Source organism: Aquarana catesbeiana, linkage group LG01 (genome assembly GCF_042186555.1).
Source record: "Aquarana catesbeiana isolate 2022-GZ linkage group LG01, ASM4218655v1, whole genome shotgun sequence".
Taxonomy (NCBI): Eukaryota; Metazoa; Chordata; class Amphibia; order Anura; family Ranidae; genus Aquarana; species Aquarana catesbeiana.
Genome location: NC_133324.1, coordinates 284,030,562 through 284,051,345, shown reverse-complemented (window position 1 = coordinate 284,051,345; position 20,784 = coordinate 284,030,562). Strand labels below are relative to the sequence as shown.

General features: G+C 42.7%; 1 protein-coding gene across 1 annotated transcript in view; it reads right to left on the bottom strand.

Moving 5' to 3' along the window:
- The window catches only part of MMP11 (matrix metallopeptidase 11), a 46,109-nt gene that overhangs the window by 13,178 nt on the left and 12,147 nt on the right, over nucleotides 1–20,784 (bottom strand). Inside the window, exons 2-3 of the mRNA XM_073629194.1 lie at nucleotides 6,565–6,767; nucleotides 5,925–6,068 (exon numbers count right to left, since the gene is read on the bottom strand). Coding sequence (XP_073485295.1) covers nucleotides 5,925–6,068; nucleotides 6,565–6,767 — 347 coding nt within the window. The remainder of the gene's footprint in view (nucleotides 1–5,924; nucleotides 6,069–6,564; nucleotides 6,768–20,784) is intronic.

The following is a 20,784-nucleotide window of genomic DNA, read 5'->3' as shown; positions in this document are numbered from 1 at the left end:
CCACTGGAGTCCTCTTCCACTCCTCCATGATGACATCACGGAACTGGTGGATGTAAGAGACCTTGCGTTCCTCCACCTTCCATTTGAGGATTCCCCACAGATGCTCAATAGAGGTTAGGTCTGGAGACATGCTTGGTCAGTCCATCACCTTCACTCTCAGCTTCTTTAGCAAGGCAGTGGTCATCTTGGAGGTGTGTTTGGGGTCATTATCATATTAGAATACTGCCCTGCTGCCCAGTCTACGAAGGGAGGGGATCATCCTCTGCTTCTGTATGTCACAGTACATGTTGGCATTCATGGTTCCCTCAATGAACTGTAGCTCCCCAGTTCCGGCAGCACTCATGCAGACCCAGACCATGACACTCCTACCACCATGCTAGACTGTAGGCAAGACACACTTGTCTTTGTACTCCCCACCTGGTTGCCGCCACACACGCTTGACACCATCTGAACCAAATAAGTTTATCTTGGTCTCATCAGACCACAGGACATGGTTCCAGTAATCCATGTCTTTAGTCTGTTTGTCTTCAGCAAACTGTTTGCAGGCTTTCTTGTGCATCATCTTTAGAAGAGGCTTCCTTCTGGGACGACAGGCATGCAGGCCAATTTGATGCAGTGTGTGGTGTATGGTCTAAGCACTGACAGGCTGACCACCCACCCCTTCAACCTCTGCAGCAATGCTGGCAGCACTCATATGTCTATTTCCCAAAGACAACCTCTGGATATGACGCTGAGCGCATGCACTCAACTTCTTTGGTCAACCATGGCAAGGCCTTTTCTGAGAGGAACCTGTCCTGGCCACTGTGCTGCAGCTCAGTTTCAGGGTCTTTGAAATCATCTTATAGCCTAGGCCATCTTTATGTAGAGCAACAATTATTTTCCATGAGGTGCCATGTTGAACTTCCAGTGATCAGTATGAGAGAGTGAGAGCAATAACACCAAATTTAACACACCTGCTCCCCATTTACACCTGAGACTTTGTAACACTAATGAGTAATGTGACACCGGGGAGGGAAAATGGCTAATTGGGTCCAATTTGGACATTCTTACTTAGGTGTGTACTCACTTTTGTTGTCAGCCGTTTAGACATTAATGGCTGTGTGTTGAGTTATTTTGAGGGGACAGCAAATTTACACTGTTATACAAGCTGTACAGTCACTACTTTACATTGTAGCAAAGTGTCATTTCTTCAGTGTTGTCACATTAAAAGGTATAATAAAATATCTACAAAAATGTGAGGGGTGTACTCACTTTTGTGAGATACTGTATGTACTCTGTAAAGCACTGCACAAGATGCCCACAATAAATATACATACTATAATTTAATAAATAATAAAGTCTTAAGTTCTTTTGCCTAAAAATGTAAACAGACACCAAATCAAATGTAATGTCCCTTATGCAGACTACAGATTAGTATTCAGACCCCCTTACATTTTTCACTCTTTGTTATATTGCAAACATTTGCTAAAATAATTTAAGTTCATTTTTTTTCCTCATTAATGTACACACAGCACCCCATATTGATTGGACTTGATTAGGAAAGCCACACACCTGTCTTTATAAGACCTTACAGCTCACAGTGCATGTCAGAGCAAATGAGAATCATGAGGTCAAAGGAACTGCCGGAAGAGCTCAGAGACAGAATTGTGGCAAGGCACAGATCTGGTCAAGGTTACAAAAAAATTCTGCTGCACTTAAGGTTCCTAAGAGCACAGTGGCCTCCATAATCCTTAAATGGAAGAGGTTTGGGACGACCAGAACCCTTCCTAGAGCTGTCCGTCCAGCCAAACTGAGCTATTGGGGGAGAAGAGCCTTGGGGAGAGAGGTAAAAAAGAACCCAAAGATCACTGTGGCTGAGCTCCAGAGATACAGTCGGGAGATGGGAGAAAGTTGTAGAAAGTCAACCATCACTGCAGCCCTCCACCAGTCGGGGCTTTATGGCCGAGTGGCCCGACGGAAGCCTCTCCTCAGTGCAAGACACATGAAAGCCTGCATGGAGTTTGCTAAAAAACACCTGAAGGACTCCAAGATGGTGAGAAATAAGATTCTCTGGTCTGATGAGACCAAGATAGAACTTTTTGGCCTTAATTCTAAGCGGTATGTGTGGAGAAAACCAGGCACTGCTCATCACCTGTCCAATACAGTCCCAACAGTGAAGCATAGTGGTGGCAGCATCATGCTGTGTGGGTGTTTTTCAGCTGCAGGGACAGGACGACTGGTTGCAATCGAGGAAAAGATGAATGCGGCCAAGTACAGGGATATCCTGGACAAAAACCTTCTCCAGAGTGCTCAGGACCTCAGACTGGGCCGAAGGTTTACCTTCCAACAAGACAATGACCCTAAGCACACAGCTAAAATAACGAAGGAGTGGCTTCACAACAACTCTGTGACTGTTCTTGAATGGCCCAGCCAGAGCCCTGACTTAAACCCAATTGAGCATCTCTGGAGAGACCTAAAAATGGCTGTCCACCAACGTTTACCATCCAACCTGACAGAACTGGAGAGGATCTGCAAGGAGGAATGGCAGAGGATCCCCAAATCCAGGTGTGAAAAACTTGTTGCATCTTTCCCAAAAAGACTCATGGCTGCATTAGATCAAAAGGGTGTTTCTACTAAATACTGAGCAAAGGGTCTGAATTCTTAGGACCATGTGATATTTCAGTTTTTCTTTTTTAATAAATCTGCAAAAATGTCAACAATTCTATGTTTTTCTGTCAATATGGGGTGCTGTGTGTACATTAATGAGGAAAAAAATGAACTTAAATGATTTTAGCAAATGGCTGCAATATAACAAAGAGTTAAAAATTTAAGGGGGTCTGAATACTTTCCGTCCCCACTGTATATTCATCAATGCGCAGTAACAAAGGTGAACTTATTGTGTAGGTAGAACTGGGGACCGTTAGTAGGAGGTATTTATTTAAAAATGAAAGGTACGTGAAAGTGGCTGATATTGCCTGAAATTTACTTTGTGTACATAGCCAGCATCAGGGCTTATTGATTTTTTTTATTAGTTTCTATTATCTATACTATATGATAATAAAGGGCAGCACAAGAGGACAACAGTGGGTGGCATAATCTATATACATATCATGGTTTGGCTCACATGAAAATAATCCCTGGAAAATATGAGGATTGGGCATAAAAGGCCCCCTTCATATGGGCGATCTGATCAGGTCCACCTGTCAGTTTTTCAGACTGGGCCAGATCAGATGGTCCATGTATCCCTATGGAACGTTGAGTGTAAACTGACTTGTGTCCATTTATACCTGCCTATCTCCAATCCGATCTGCAAAAAAAGCAGATCCGTTTACTCCCTGCCACCCACAGAGCAGAGCGGGCTCAATTCGTGTCTGCTCTGCATAAACTGAGTGGACATGGACCTGTCATCTGCCCGCTCTGCTCTGCTCAGCAGGGGATCAGTGGACAGATCCCTGCTGAGTAAATTGGTTTCTGCCCTGTGTGAAGGGGGCCTAAAGGTGAAACTACACTAAACTAAGCTCTCTCAATCAACATTGACTATTTTTAATCCTTATGCTGCTAGTTTTAGTAAATAGGAAGATATATTATATTTACTTGTTTAAACTTTTTTTTTACATTTCTTCCGTTGCTTCCTAGTTTCTGGCCTAAACCAAAATTATGTCATTCATCTCAGGAGTCTTCATGGTCATTTTGTTTTCTTTCACCTGGAGGAGGGGAGGAAGGACCTTTTTGGCTAAGCACAACCTCCTTCCTGCATACCTGAGCTAAGGGCAGATGGATTCCAGGAAGTAAATGCTGCATGAATCAACTGCCCTTACTCAAGATGGGGAGAAATGCTAGGGAGTGTTATTGAAAGTGGTTTCTCAACAAAAAAAACAAAACATGGAGATATTTATGGATGGGTGGGTTTATTTGAGTATAAAAAATTAATTAAATAGTGTTTTCGGTTTGTGGTGCTCAGATACAGTTTAGATCTGCTTTAACAAATATCCAAAGAAATATATTAGGAGGAATGAAGGAATGAATACATTTGAAATATGATGGGATTCATTCCTAGCAATGGGACAAAAATAAACAGAATGAAAGAAAAAAAATAAAGCTCAACTCAAGCTAAATCCTTTTTTTAAGCTTTGGATAAACCTGGGAAGAGTAAATACCTCTATTGAGATTTATTGCTGTCTGTGACCCTCATAGGGAGAGTACACACCACTTCCTGTGCCTATGAAGGCAGGACAAGAAATGAAGGGAGCAGAATTTACCAGAACAGGAAGGCAGAGACAGTAATAACAACCTAACAGAGGGGCTAACCCTTCAAGGTTTTAGTGTGAAAGTTTTTTTTTTGCAGCCTGCGTCCCCATTGGAGACATTTCCCATCAATTTCTGTCCCTATATATAGAGAGGAAATCTCCCTGTGAAGACATGAACTGTAAATAAGGGCCTGAGAGAGGTTTTGGCTGTTGGCCTTTAACATCAAGGCACATTTATCCATTCACTTAGAGTTTTTCAGGCTTGGGGTGGAAAAGTAGACTCTGAAAAGTATACAACCTGCCCTATGATACTGTTAAGTACAGCAAGGTGGCTGGATCGCAGGAGTACATGCATTACTTTACAAATCTTTTGACAGTTTCTGTGTGTCAACTGTGTATTAAAGAGATTGTAAAGGCTCACTTTTTTGTAACACCAAACATGTTATACTTACCTGCTCTGTGTAATGGAGAGACCCGAAACCTCCTCTTCTGGGGTCCCCCGTTGGCGCTCTTGGCTCCTCCTCATCTCTGCTTGCTATGGAGGCACACGTGCGTGCGGGATCCCGAGCCAGGGTGTATGTGTCTATAGCCAGCATGGCCTAACCCCACCCCCCACTCCCTCCTCTCATGATTTGACTACCAGCCGAAGGAGCCAATGGCTTTCACTGCTCTCAGCCAAGCTTGTAAGAGCACAGAGAGGGGAGAGAAAAACTGAAGCGGGTCACAGCGCCGGATCAATACAGGACTCAGGTAAGTGTTAGGGAGGGGAGCTGGAGAATGCATTAAAGTAAAAAACCTTTAGCCTTTACAACCACCTAGTGTAGTTTGACTGGCATTGCCATTTCCTCTATGTTGGATTACAAATGTGGGAGCGGCAATGTGATGAAACACTGCATGATTGAGCTCTCTGTTAGGTTGGGTTCACACTGGTGTGCTTTGAGTTGGCCCCAGGGTGGGTGTATCCACTGTTTTCATCTGTTTTACTCATGGTTTTAGCAACAGACTTCTATTAGGTCACACATTTTCTGAAAGTACTCCAAAAGTCCTGCATGTTGCATCTTTGCTGCACTTCCAGAAAACGCAACAAAAATGCACACCCTAATAGAAGTCTATGGGACCACGTCTAAAACCGAAGGCAAAATGCATGAAAACCGTGGATACACCCACCATGCGGCCAAACCGCACTGCACCAGTGTGAACCCAACCTTTATTGGTCTACCTGTTTTTTTTCTGTCAGATCTAATTACTGTTTAGCTCTCACCTGCAGAGCACTAGACTGAGAGACCCAGGGTTTGTGGGATATTTACTTTCTTTAGAGGAAACAGACCGAAGTTATGTGCTATATTGTGTAGTGGCATGACACATGCCTTATGTTTGAATGCAGACAGAAACACACAGGAATGTGAAGATTTACTCTACTACTGTATACAAGTCAACAAATGACACCGTGAAACTACATGATCAGTGCACAACTTAGGCAGGTGTAAAACACAAGGTGCAGGTTGGAAGATTTTTAATACTTTCCCAAATATCAGCTAATTTTTGATCATTATATATTTGGGGTTCTTTTAGCAATCATAATAATTTATAGAGCTATGGTAGATAAACATCTAGAATTCATATTCTTACATGAACTGCTTTATACATCCATATGCAACTATGCCCATATGTGTGATGGTGGATAATATTTGAACTCACCTTGTAAAATCAATAACAATGTCAGCCCGCCCTTCATACACCTCAGTGAACATCAGAGGGGTCACCTCACTCCATACTCTCAGTGCTTCAGCAAGAGTCCTTCGTACCTTCACTTTACTGAGCTGCCACGGGAAGCGGATAATCCTGAAACATTGGAAGCAATGTTATCATGAAAGGATGATGACTAATCTATGTACTGTCAGAGACAATATTCTTCACTTTCTGTCCTAGGGACACAGCAAATTACAAGAAGATCATTCGAAAGTGAGAAATATTTCCTCTAAAACAATTGTCACTATGACCAATAGTTGAATTTCCCCAGCAGGGACACAGACAGCAATAAAAATATAGGTTCTAACTTTTTTACATTCTGTCAAAAAGTAAAATAATTTTTTTAAAAATCGGCTTTATATACAATTTACCTTATATTTTGGTTGTTTCACCAATCTCTATCTAAGAATGTTGCTGTTTAGCGGGGTAACTTGCTCAACTTGGACTAAACTGGACGGTAATCCTTGAGTATATGGGGCCTTGCTAACCACCAAATATAACTGAGATAGATGGAGACACATTGTCTACTTCTGCCATGTTAAAACTGGATATAAACCACTCGGGTAAGATAAAATGAACATAGCTTTACCTGTATGTTAGGTTGGTCTTTTCCCAGCGTCCACCAGAGAGTACAAAGCGTTTTTGTCTGTTACGTCCTGAGGAATCTGGGGGGGCAGGAATATCAGGAACTCCACAGCGAGGGGGATTCCATGAATTCTGAGGTCGGAGCAATCCCTTTGTATGAGTGTTACGTGTCCATGGCCATGGTTTTACTGAGGAGTGCTTCTGGTCCTGAATGTAAAATAGATCAAGTTATTCCTTCAGGGATGTGTAAAGATCCATCTTTGTTCCCCTCAATTAGAATTGAGGTGTATAGGCAGCCTAACACGCATATCAACATTGGGTGTCAGTATCCTCAAATGTTAAATAAATGTATGTGTTACTTGTGTTAAAGAAAACCTGTAATGAGAGAATGCAGATACAGACTCAGAATAAACATGGAGATCAGAGTAAAGTTAGAGCTCCTAATTTGCATACTTGTCTTAAGCTGGGTACACGCAGGTTGAAAATGGTTGGTTCTGCCAAAACTGGCCGACTTTCAGTCCATATGTACAGCTCCTCGTCCGACAGAAGCTGATCTCATGACTGGCTTCTGTCAAACAAGCATGCCTGAAAACCAGCATCTGATCAGCGCTAATCAGATCAGCGCCAATGGCTGTGAGGGCTGATCAGTGTGTTCTGGAGGGTGGGGGGTAGTCCCCCTGTCAGAACACAATAGCTCAGCAGGGAGATCGCCACACTAACATTGGATGTGTTAGTACAGTGACCTACTCCGCGTTTTGCCACGATTTGGAATCGCCGGTGGAATTGCAGCAAAATGCGTGTCAGAAAACCTGAGAGCTCCTAACTTCTTGTAGTGATAACACCTCTGCTGCACAGAAACCCCAAGCAGTATTATCTGCCCTGACCAGTTCAACTCTGTAGCATACAGAACACTTCCCCTCTATTTTATGGAGCTAAGAAGAGCAAAGGGTTAGTAATCCAAATCAGGAGCAAGCTGTATAGAGTAACAACACTGCTCCTCCATCATCAACCTGGCACATAAATTCTGTTACTGAGAGGATCACCAAGCAAAAGTAAAGGAAATGATTGAAAAAATAAAACTAATGCAATCCTCCACATCTGAGAACTGGCAAGCTGCAACATTTTACTTTTTTTATTCTTAGGTTTAGATATGTGTAGCGGGTGCCCTACATATCCCTCTGCATGGCCAAGCTGGTCAAGATTCTTCTGTGAGAGAGAAAGTGCCTGTCAGTTTCTGAGGGGGATATTCCCCCCTCCCTTTTTTCTCCTCACACAGCCAAAGGGCTGCTCACTCTGCATCCTTCCCTGTGTCCCTATTGGCAGGAGGAGGAGAGCCAATGACAGGAACAAATCAGAAGGACTTTAACAAGCAGCAGCTGCAAAGGATTCTGGGATATGTAGTCCCCATCTAAAATGGCCCATAGCTTTCTATGGAGACAGAACTACAATAGCCAGCCTACTCTGAGGGAAAAGGAACAAGAGACTCCATCTTGCTGATCTGAGGAGATTGCTCAGACTCCACGAGGCAGAGGAAGAGATTAGACCTACGTGAGAGGTGCTGCCTCCCAGGTCAGTCCACCACATGATTTCAGGCATCCACAATCAGTCGGGACATCCAGCCTGAGAGAGGGGGAGCCCAGGTGCATATCCAGACGCACCTGCACCGACGGTGTGAAGCGTTCCACTGTGAGGTGACCAGTAGGGTCCCTAGAAGAGCCTGCCTGTTCCAGGGCGTTCGTTTAGGCCTTGGCCACAGGATTGGTTGAGAGGGCTTTCGACCATTTGCAATAAACAAGGACACTGCACACAGACAGAATTAAATGGACACTGTATACAGACGTCATTGCTGTCAGTCATCTTGCTGACACTTGTAGTGCCACAGGGGGCTAAAGGATAAGACCATCCATTCACAGAGACACTGTATACAGACACCATTGTTCTTTCACCTTGCTGAGGAAGATCCTGCATTCTTTATTTGATAATCCGGGCCAGTTGTGTTGTTTGGCCCTGCTTTTCAGGAGTTTAAATGCACCAACGAGAGTGGCTAGCTGAAGATACAAAGCCTCATCTTTCTTCAAAAGGACTGAAGTGGCATATGGGCCCGCACATACATACTCAGGGCTCTGTATATGCAGTGGGTGTGTGGGACAGTTAAACCATTAAATAGTGAATTGAATATAGTGTTGTTGGGCCAGTGGTGTCAGGAGACAGAAGAGCGAGATCTGACATAAACAGGTCAGTCTTCTGCTCTCCTCCTGCCTGGACTCATAGGGCCAAATTTGAGCAGAGGTAACCAATCCAATATAAAGTGTCATATTGTGATTTATTTGACATTTAAGCGGGCCTCTGCTCTTGGGGACATTCTCAGGTTTGGAATCCCCTGAAAGCAGCCTGAATATAGTATTGAGCTATATTGCTCTTAATCTCAGTTATTGCTCTCCAGTTGATTACTTGAATATATATTTTTACTGTCTGTTATTTTTTCCCACAGAAATATTGCAGTAAAGACAATTTCTGTGTTTTATCATAACGTGTGTGTTTCTTATTGGTCATTGCACTTACACTATTGCCAGGTGTGCCAGAGGGGGCTGAGACTGTTATTGGGGTTGAGAGGCAGAGTAACGGACTGAACAAACTTAAGAGGCTCCTCCAGGGGTAGCACTACATACACTTCAAGGAAACCTGTGCTGAGAAAAATATGATGATTGGCATTGCTGATAGCCTTCTGGTACCTGGTTATCACTGACCTTAATACATTCTTTGTCACTTACCTGAAATAATGAGGCAGCTAGTAAAGTCAAATCAAAATCAGGGTTATGGGAAAATTAATTTTGCAAACAGAAAGTTCACTTAGCTTAGTGAATGAGGTGAATTGGTGCTGACTTCGATCATCCAATCACATGCATGCAAGCATCTTGCTTTTTAATTCTTTTTATTGAACTACTCAATAGTTTATAATATTGATACATTTAGTTTTAATTTGTCTGAAGGAGGCCAAATACAATATAATCTGATTGCACAATCCATAAATATCAAAATTAAAACATCAGAAAATTAGGTTCTTAGATAAATAGCATTATCTCCTTTACAGCCACTGACGTATGGCATATGTCTGCAGCGGCATTGCACCCCGAACCCACCCACTTGTGAGTTGTGACATTAGTGAATTAATATTCGTTATCATCTTCCGGCTTCTCCTCCTGGCCAATCAGGAGAGATGGGGTTGGCCAGGAGGAGAAGCTGAGGTATCCATGGAGGGGTGAGTGCACGGGGGGACCATCACTGTAGAGGGGTGAGTGCAGGCGGACCTGGGGGGGTCTTACTATGTTTGTGGTTTTTATTTATTTTTTATTTTACTTTTTAATATTTTTTTTTTTAATCATCTAAACAGACCCCCATATTTCTTTTTTTGAGACAGAGAAAGGGACTGAAGTCCCTTTTCTGTGCAGCACTTTACTTGAATGAATGAGAATCTGTATATAGATTCCATTCATTAGGAAAATGACAGTCTGATACATTGTAACACTGGCAGTTACAATATATCAGCTGTCGGTGTCAGTAGTTATCGCTGCATGCGCCCTCTCTTCTACAGGGGGGAGATTAGTAAACACATGTTTACTAAAGCCCCCCAAGCTTCAGCTTTAAGATAGGTTTAAAGGGCAAGTTGACTCATAAATTTATCCTTAATAAAATCCCTCCTGATTTTAGCTGTGGGGCTCTGCCACGCAACCTTTCTCCCGAAAATATCTCCGCCAACTATTCTTAGCACACTACGGCCCCATTCATTCTGGGTGAGAGCTGTATTCCAACCATCCTGCAGATTCCACCAATACTGCTATAAAAGACTTCCAGAAAGCACTGCATGTAATAGATATGCAAAAGGCACACTGTGTGAGTTCACACTAGCTAAATCTCTAAAAAAAATTTTTGGTGGATTGCTTTTCAAAGTGAGACTAAGCAGATGCTGTCAGGCATTCAGGAGGAAAACCCTGCAGCCTCCAGAATGCCTGCTTATTTTTTTCGAAGTGCAGTCCTATTGATCTTAATGGACATGCCGCAATAAATATTCTGCAGCTGCAATGCAAAGCATTATGGCCGCAATATGTGAAGAGCCCTCTTCAGTTGTCTTGTAGACTATAGGTGTTCAGGTGGTAAAACCATGACTCAGCTACCTGTTTTTACTTCCCAGACCCCACTCCGCCCATGTGAAAGAGACCTTATAATAGCTAGGAAAAGCATTTAATTGGTGGCATAGGTCCTTGACAGTGAGCTGTGTACTGGAGTACAGATCTTACTGGTGCCATTTATAGGAGGAAGCGACGCTGGGGAGTGAGATTTCTGTGATAGATTGCAGATCTAGTGCTCACCCCTGAAAAGGCCTTTCATTTGTCCCAGGTTCTTTTTCCAAATTAGTGCGATTTTATCCAGGCAAACAGCAACAGTCACTCTTCTGGCTCAATAAACAGTCTAGGGCAGTGATGGCGAACCTTGGCACCCCTGATGTTTTGGAACTACATTTCCCATGATGCTCCACTACACTGCAGAGTGCATGAGTATTATGGGAAATGTAGTTTCATAACATCTGGGGTGCCAAGGTTTGCCATCACTGGTCTAGGGGGTGCTTTTTAAAATGTATTGCTGACTTGGATTTTATTTATTACAGGTACTTAGATAGCATCATCAATTTATGCAATGCTTTACATTTATATAGTACATTCACATCAGTCCCTGCTCTCAAGGAGCTTACAATCCTTATAGTTCCTAACTCACCTTCATATGTACACATACTAGGGCCAATTTAGACAGGAGCCAATTAACCTACCAGCATGTCTTTGGAGTGTGGGAGGAAATCCATACAAGCACAGGGAGAACATGCAAACTCCATACAGGTAGTGCCATGGTTGGCATTTGAACTGACAACGCTAAATTGACACTCTTCACCATGTTACTACTTCTCAGGACAGTTCCTCTAGCAAAGGCCCAAAAAGTTATGGACAGCACCAAGACAACTTCAGAAATGTCACGGGCCAGGCAAGCACTAGTATTGATATGCCAGGTATAGCAGCAGGAACAGTCACTAGGATCCTTCACTCAGGTCTTTACTCACAATGTCCCTGGATACTTGGATGCCTCCTTTCAATATCAAGTGGATAATTCCTCAGTGAATCTTCCAGACCGGACCCCCCATGAAATCCCTTGCTTAGCTTTTGAGATTTTTGCAGAACAGGCCCGCCAGCTCTGCCACAGCTGGGACCACAGGTAAAATTTTCAGCCCCAGACTATTTATGTACTCTCCAGCCACCTACTGGGCACTCCCTAGGAATTGGATGAGACAGCATAAATGTTCATAGTGCTGATTTGCCTCACGCCAACCCATTATGTTTTGGAATCCTCCAGAAGACAGGGGAAAGCAATCAAACCTGAAGCTTGCAGAACCCAAAGCAATCACAAACTGCTCCACTGATTACAGGGGAGCCAAAAACAACTAACCTTATCTAGGTTTCCTAGCAACCTATTCAGGATGGTGCTACACAGATCTCACGGATGATATGGACACGAAGGACTGAGATGTGCATGCTGGATTGCAAACTTCACTAGTGAGGCGTGTATACTTGGGCTCCGAGAGCATGGGTCTCTTCTCTTGTACTTCACCTCCCTTGGGTGCAGAAAATTGGTGACTTCCCTTCCTGTATGTATGTGCAGTCTTTCCTCTTGCATTTAAAGTGATACTAAACCCACAACAGTAAAATCAGTCTGTATATGCAGTAAAGCATGCTTGTTATACTCACTGTGGAACCTAAGGGGTTAATCCTCCGCATTGTGTAAAAAGGTTATTTGATCCTGCCTTCTCTGATCCTCCCATTCGTTCACTGTCCCCAATCATCTCCTGATAGAACAGAGCCTTGGGGGCACTCTGCACATGCTCAGTTTGGTGTGTATTGCTAAAGAGTTTTTTTTTTTCTTGGAAGGGTGCATGTGATCAGCACAGGGCCAATCAGCACTGTCCAGACAGAGAGTCAGGGATTGGTGGTGTGTTCCGTATGTGTGCACGGAGCAAGCAGTGGCGGCGTCGATGGGGGGAGAGGCCTGATCAATATTCGATCCACGAGATGCACAGACATTTTCCCCCATTTTTTTGGGGGAAAAAAAGGGCATCTTATGGAGCAAAAAAGTACGATAAATGAGTGTGGGAAATGAGTGGCCTCTGGAAATATAGGTACTGTATTATGAATGGGAAAAGTAGAGGTTCAATTTATAAAGCAATTTTAGGCAATAAGTAAAATGAAAAAGGCCAGAAAACATTGTAATCTACGTGGAACTCTATAAAAACAACCATGAACTATTTATACACATACTGTAGCTACAGAGTAGCACAGCTGAAGTATAACATGTTGCTGGGGATCATGTTATACTATATGTAAATATAAGAACCACCTGTTTAGCAGAATTCCACATAGTCCTGAACACTGCTCTACCTTATACACTTATGATGATCCATCAAGAGTTTAATACACTTTTCATGTGAGGCAAATATGCAAAAACACAAAACTTGCAGGGTCCATGTGCTTGTTCCTAAAGTAGTAATTAACCCCCCCCCAGGTCACAGAACTAGTGTCCCAATTGGAAGAATTCCCCTCTATTACTGTTTTGGGGACAACCCAACATTTTTTTTTATGTTAACTTTCGATGATAACACTAAGCAGGACAAATAGAGAGAATGAATATTCCTAACAGGGGCAAAGGTATCATTAAAAACCTGACAGATGTTCTAACCCATCTCCACTCTTTCCAAAACAAGCAAACAAAAATGCCCTTAGTTATACAGTACGTTAATACATTGCAGCTTATCAACTCTTATTCTGCGTACACACGATCGGACATTCCGACAACAAAATCCTGGATTTATTTCCAACGGATGTTGGCTCAAACTTGTCTTGCATACACACGGTCACACAAATGTCGTTGGAAATTCCGAACGTCAAGAATGCGGTGATGTACAACACATACGGCGAGCCGAGAAAAATGAAGTTCAATAGCCAGTACGGCTCTTCTGCTTGATTCCGAGCATGCGTGAAATTTTGTGTTTGGAATTGTGTACACACGAATCAGAATTTCTGACAACGGATTTTGTTGTGGGAAAATTTGAGAAACAGCTCTCAAATTTTTGTTGTCGGAAATTTCGACAACAAATGTCCGATGGAGCCTACACACGGTCGGAATTTCCGACAACAAGCTCACATCGAACATTTGTTGTCGGAAATTCAGACCGTGTGTTTGCGGCATTAGATGTGATGACTGCATTCATTTTCTTTTTTTACCCTTTACTTTCACCTGTTGATCCGGCCAGTCTGCTCTTTTTCAACTTCGTTTAAACCAAGCTGTCCAACTAATGCAGCAGTTGATTGAATTATTTTGTTTAATCCTTTAGTCATGTCCATCTAAATCTGCAAGTGTATCTAACACTACCCTCTCCCCAGATTGACAATTCTGCTGTCCAAAAGGTGTTCCCATAGAGTGGAGCCACACAACGGGAAATGTGTTACTGGTCAGATCTCCAGATGAAAAGAAAAGAAAAAAAGCCTAAAAAAAGATAACAAATGCTGTCGCCACTTTTAAGGATTGGTAAGCTGCAAAATATTCAATTTTTGTTTTGGGATTTACTATTTCTTTAACCACTTCAATACCAGGCATTTTTCAGCTTTCGGCACTGTAACATTTTGAATGACAATTGCGTGGTCATGCAACACTGTACCCATATGAAATTTTGATAATTTTTTCCCACAAATAGAGCTTTCTTTTGGTGGTATTTGATCACATCTGCTGCTTTTATTTTTTGCGCTATAAACAAAAAAACAGCGACAATTTTGAAAAAAAACAAAACAATATTTTTTACTTTTTGCTATAATAAACATCCCAATTTAAAAAAAAAAAAAAAAATTCTTCCTCAGTTTAGGCCGATATATAGTTTGCTATATTGATTGGTTTGCGCAAAAGTTATAGCGCCTACAAAATAGGTTATTGATTTATAGCATTTTTATTATTATTTTTTATTTTACTAGTAATGGCGGCGATCTGTGATTTTTGTCAGGACTGTGACATTGCGGCAGGCAGATCGGACACTTTTGACACTTTTTTGGGACCACTGGCAATTATACAGCAACCAGTGCAAAAAATATGCACTGATTACTGTATAAATGTCACTGGCAGGGAAGGGGTTAACACTAGGGGTTAATTCTGTTACCTAGGGAGTGATTCTAACTGTGGGGGGGATGGGACTGACTGGGGGAGGTGACCGATTGGTGCTCCTATATACTAGGAACACACGATCGGTCTCCTCTCCCCTGACAGGACATGGAGCTGCGTGTTTACACACACAGATCCACGTTCCTGCTCTGTGACCAGCAATCGCGGGTGCCCGGCGGATATCGCGGCCGCCAATCGTGCGCATCGGCCCCCGAGTGAAGCGGTGAGCACGTGCCCCCCCAGACCAGGAAGGCAGAGCCACCTTGCGGCAATCATATTACAATACGCGGGTTGGGAAGTGGTTAATAAAATGGGTGGAACATGTAACATGTTCAAAGGTGAACGTATCCTTTGAATAATTACACAAATTTGGGCTGAGTAAAGGAATATAGGCTGTTCACTTAGCAAAGGGGATTTTCACTTACCTTCGTGAATATGGTGAATGGTCACTTAGCAAAGATTACCCATTCATGTGGCAGGAAATCTAAAAACATATTTTTGCTTGCACATGATTGGACGGTTGAAGTCAGTAGAGCTTCACCTCATTCACTAAACTAAGTGAAAATTTGCTCACAAAGTAAAAATTCACTTTGCTAAGTGAACAGCCTATATGTGTAGTCATTATTTAAAGAATGTACTTATTGAATGTAACTGTCTTCATTGTGCACACATTCACACTGCAATGGACCTGATGAGATATAACTAAGGGTACAAATTGTAGGCCTGCTAACATCGCAACATAGTATACAAGATAAAATGTTGAGTTCAGGTGTGGTAGTTGGGGTTCAAGACTTCCAGTGCCAGGCGCAAGCTACTCTTGCATACAGAATTGAACAGCACCAGTCTTTCCAGGGCCTCTGAAGGAAGGGATAATGCATAGTTTTGTCAGGTGACCCCAGACATTTCCTCAGGATGTAAGAGGCAGGATAATTTAGGAAGGCTGAGGACACCAAAAAGTGAACCTGAAGTAGCAAATTTGGCATGGCGCGGGATGGTCAGAGGCAGGGAGTGTTCCAGCAGCTGGTGGGCATAGTTGTTCTTTAACATTAAGTAGACAGAGGTCAGAAAAAGCTGGAGTCAACAAAAGGTAAGTAAGCCAAAGTGAACTGCTGAGACAAGTTCAGATTAGCACAAATCGCAGCAGGCATCCATCCTGGTGAAGTGTCTACAAGCAACCACATCTACATGTGCAAACACAACAATGCATGCACTCAATGGCTACTGATATTTTTCTGGGGCAACATCTGGATGCTCCCTGGGGTAAAAGGCTAAGCAGTCTGGATGGAGGAATCTCCCCTGCTGGCTGTAATCAGACAAACACAGCATTTGCAGTGGCCTGAATACTTGAACGGTAACTGGCTGAATTCAATTGTATGCAGCTCCTGTTCGGCTGACATTTTTCTACTGGGCTCCTTAAATTTTTCATTGAAGTCTGTCAAGCTGAGTGGTGATGACAGGGCCACCCATGGCTTGCTTTTCTTCCTATTCAGCAGGAATCGGCTGGTGTTCAAGCATGTATACCCAAAAAATGGCCCAAAAAATGTAAACACACTAAAACATGAAAAATATATGCATAAAAAATGTATTACTTGATTTATATAAACATCAAAGGGTAGCTGTATCTCATGTTTGAATTATGCAGTCACATTAGGTGCTTAAAGTGGTCACTATTAGCATCCAGACTCTTGATTTTGGCAGATAGTCCACAGGAATTGCTCTGCATGATGTTTTCATTTCTTCCCATGGTGCAATCAGTGTAGGTGGTTTTCTATTGTACACCACATCCTTTAGTGTTCCCCACAGACAGAAATCGAGGGGTGTTAAGTCCGGGGAACATGGAGGGAATTCAACAGCAACTCTACATCCTATCCAATGTTCTGGCAGAATGTCATCAAGATAGGCTCTCACATCTCGGTGGTAGTGAGGTGGTGCGCCATCTTGCTAAAAGTAAAATTGATTATTTTCTTTGACTCTCTCCTGACGGTCACATGATGACATCAACAATGGTGCGACTACTGATATCTTTAGGGGAAACATAATACTACACATTGCTGCCATCATTCAATTCAGGTTTTAAAAAAGGGCATAGAAAACAACTGTTAAAGTGGGCAGGGGTGTACGTACAGGGATTGCAGAAGTCACCATTGCCGTCCATGCGGCATCCCTGTACAGCTGGATAGGAGGGCGGTGGCACTTAGAGGAACCGATCCCTCCATGTAGCTGGTGTATGCCAACTTCTCGTCCTCTCCCTCCCGCAGACATTCAGCAGCTGCAGGAGGGAAATGGAGGGCATTGGTTTCTCTACCTGCTGTTCCTGCCGCCTCACTATTGCTGTCCTGTTGCCCCTGGAACCCTGTGTGCACCTCCGGTGTTTTCCCCTCCCACCTCCTGCCGGCTGCTGTGGGGCGATCTGTCAGGGTGGAGAGCAGGGAATAGGCTGGTAAATGTGTCAATTACAGGCTCTTTCCTTGCCTTAACCACTTACAGACCGGAAGATTTTTTCCCACAAATAGAGCTTTCTTTTGGTGTTATTTTATCACCTCTGCAGTTTTTATTTTTTGCCCTATAAACAAAAAAAGAGCGAAATTTTGGAAAAAAAAAACAATATTTTTTACTTTTTGCTATAATAAATATCCCCAAAAATGTTTTCAAAAAACAAATTTTTTCCTCAGTTTAGGTCAATATATATTTTTCTACATATTTTTGTTAAAAAAAAATCGCAATAAGCGTATATTGATCGGTTTGTGCAAAAGTTATAGCGTCTACAAACTATGGGAAATATTTATGGCATTTTTATTATTTTTTTTTTACTAGTAATGGCGGTAATCTGCAATTTCTAGCGGTGCTGCGACATTGTGGTGGACAGATCGGACAATTTTGACACATTTTTGGGACCATTGACATTTATACAGCGATCACTGCTAAAAAAAAATGCACTATTTACTGTGTAAATGTCACTGGCAGGGAAGGGGTTAACACTAGGGGGTGATCAAGGGGTTAAATGTGTGTTCCCTGGGTGTGTTCTAACCGTGAAGGGATAGGACTGACTAGAGGAAGAGACATATTGTTTTTCCTACTTAGTAGGAACAAACTATATGTCTCTTCTCCCCTGACAGAACAGAGATTTGTGTGTTTAAACACACAAATCCCTATTTCTGCTCTCGTGCACACGATCGGGTTCCCTGCCGTGCAGCGCACTCTCCTGCTATTACCCTTGAAGGTACAGACGTACCCATACGGCGATTCGCACAAACAAACCACTTTGCCGACGTATATCGGCGTAAGCCAGTCGGCAAGCGGTTAAAGGATATTGGTACCGATTACTAACTCTGTTTTTTTTTTTTTTGTTTCTTTTTTAAATTCATTCATAGCTGAGACATAGTAGATTTACTGTGCTTCAGTGTATGAGTGAACGGGAAGCTCTGTGCAGAGCTATTCCTGTTCATTTGTTCTGTGCAGCTGAGGCTGCAAAGAAAGGGACTGATGAATCTGTCCTCAGTCCCTTATTCTGTCTCAAAAGTAAAACATCAGGGGTCTCTTTAGATTCCTGATATTTCACCAAAGCCCCCCAACAGGGGTCGCAAAAAAAAATGTAAAAAATGATTTTAAAAAATTAAATTGTAAAAAAACCAAATAAATAAATTGAATGATAATAAAATAAAACAGCAAAAATAAAAAAACTACTGACACCAGTGGCAGAACTACCAGGGTCCCAAAGGTTGCACTTGCGACTGGGCTCTGGTGTTCTGCCACTGTGGGGGCAGAACACCCTGTAACAACCATCGTGGGACCCTGTAACACAGGGTCCCACGATGGGTGTAAAAGGCCCCGGTATGAGAGGGAAGGGGACCAGGGGAGCCCTTCATGGTTTATTGAATTGGGGCCCTGAAGGTTCTAGTTATGCCTCTGGAAGTGTGTATACATTTTTTTGGACCTCTCTGTATATGCAATGCATATAATTTGTTACTGAAGCATACAGATTGATAGATTATCGAGGTAATCATTATTAATATCTTTAATACTATTGTCCCATGACATAAAACTGGCACTAGAAATTCATGCTCTGCGCATGCTTTGCAGGTTTATGCTGCTATCTCATGTCTGTAGCAGGCATAATTTGTATTTTTCACTATATGTCAGCTAGTAGGCATATTCTATGTACCCAGTTTAATTGTATCAACACCAGTCACATTCACTTAAAGGCAAAGTGTTACTAAGCAGAGGCTCACGTTTCTGGGTAAACAGTTTTGTAATGCCCAGGACTCTCTCTGCTTTTCTTTGTAGTTTACAGTGTGTCTGTGGTAAACAGTCTGTGTTTGCACTGTGTGACCTGGAGACTTCAATCTCGCCTAAGGATTCAGTCCATTAAACACTAAGCCCCAACTAATTTCTCCTTCTGTCTGTGACATCACCACTTATCAGTCTCTGAAGACACCACTGACTCAAATTCAAAGTCACCTGGAGACAAGCATGGGCTGGTTAACCTTTCCCATACAAACTGAGACAGGATACATACCAGAGGCTACTGCTTTTATATCTGCAAAGGTATTGTATGACTTAAACTATAGAGTATTGTCTGCAGTGAATATGTGAAATAAAGTTCCAAAGGCGATCAATGAGAACACTTTCTTTCTCTTTGTCCCTGTGGAACCTTACATAAAGCTGCAATAGATACACTAATAAAAGAGATACATTTTAATCTAAAGGGTTAGTTCGCCTTTTCACAAAAATTGAAAAGGTGTGCTATTCCTGCAGCTCTTTCAATGATTATTTTCCACCAACCACAGCAGTCCAAGCATTTGAAAAATGCACTATGCAGCCAGGGAGGGGTGTAGCATCATAATGCACACAATGGTGCCTGGTCATTGGTCAGCACTGGCTATGCTGACCAATGAGAATCCCTCTGAGCCCTCTTTGCAGAAAAGTGTTTCCAAATGGCCAGACTGCTATTTTAGCTAGCATGGCAAGCAGAAGATCATCATCGTTATTGAAGTAATAGGGGGCGCATCTTTCAAATTTGACAAGGTTTGGGTGGATGGATCTCCTCAACTCCTCCACCTCAACTGCCTCTGATTAGAGTTAATTGTTTTCTCCTTGTATTTTGTTTTAACACTCACTAGTCTAAGCATTGACCTTGCAAGTCATCCTCTACATTGTATACAGTATATTATCTGCTTCTTCTAATCATGGTACTTACTTACCTGTGAAAGAAGTTGAGAGGGTCATCTCCTTTTGTTTACCTTAAGCCCGGGTTCACACCTATGAGAATTAGATGTGCGTTTTCCCACATCTAATTCGCATAGTAGGAGAATGTGACTGGCTCCCTATGGAGCCGGTTCACATATCTCCAGGGCAGCTGCGGAGCGCACTGCACAAAAACGCTGTGCGCCTTTGGCTCCCTTTCAGGGCCGAATTCAGGCATAGAATCGCCCCTGATTCGTCCCTGAAATGGGGAACAGGGACGCACAGCGCTCCTGTGCAATCCACAGCCCATTATAGTGTGAATCCGGGCTAAGAGCCCATTCACACAGGGGCGACTTTGGATCCGACTTGAAGTCACCCCAAGTCGTGCAACATGATAAAATCAATGTAAGTGAATGAGACCTGTCTTAATATACACTACTGAAGTTGCTCCGACTTCAGAAAAGGTTCCTGTACTACTTCAATCCGACTTCTAGGCGACTTGTACCCATTGATTTCAATGGAAGTCACCTCCAAGTCGGATCACCGTTCATAGTGAGGCAACTTTACAGGAAGCAGAAAGGAATTTACACAGAATTTACCCAGAACAAGAATGATGTCACAAGAGCTGATAAGCTCTGTGCGCCACTTGTAAAGTTCCCTGTCCAAGTCAGTGTTGGACTTCAAGTCAGTGTTGTAAGTCGCCCCAAGTCATGCTGAAGTCGCCCCAAGTCGTGCTGTGATTCATACTCAAGTCGTATCCAAGTTACCTCCCAAAGTCGCGCTGGAAGTCGTGTTG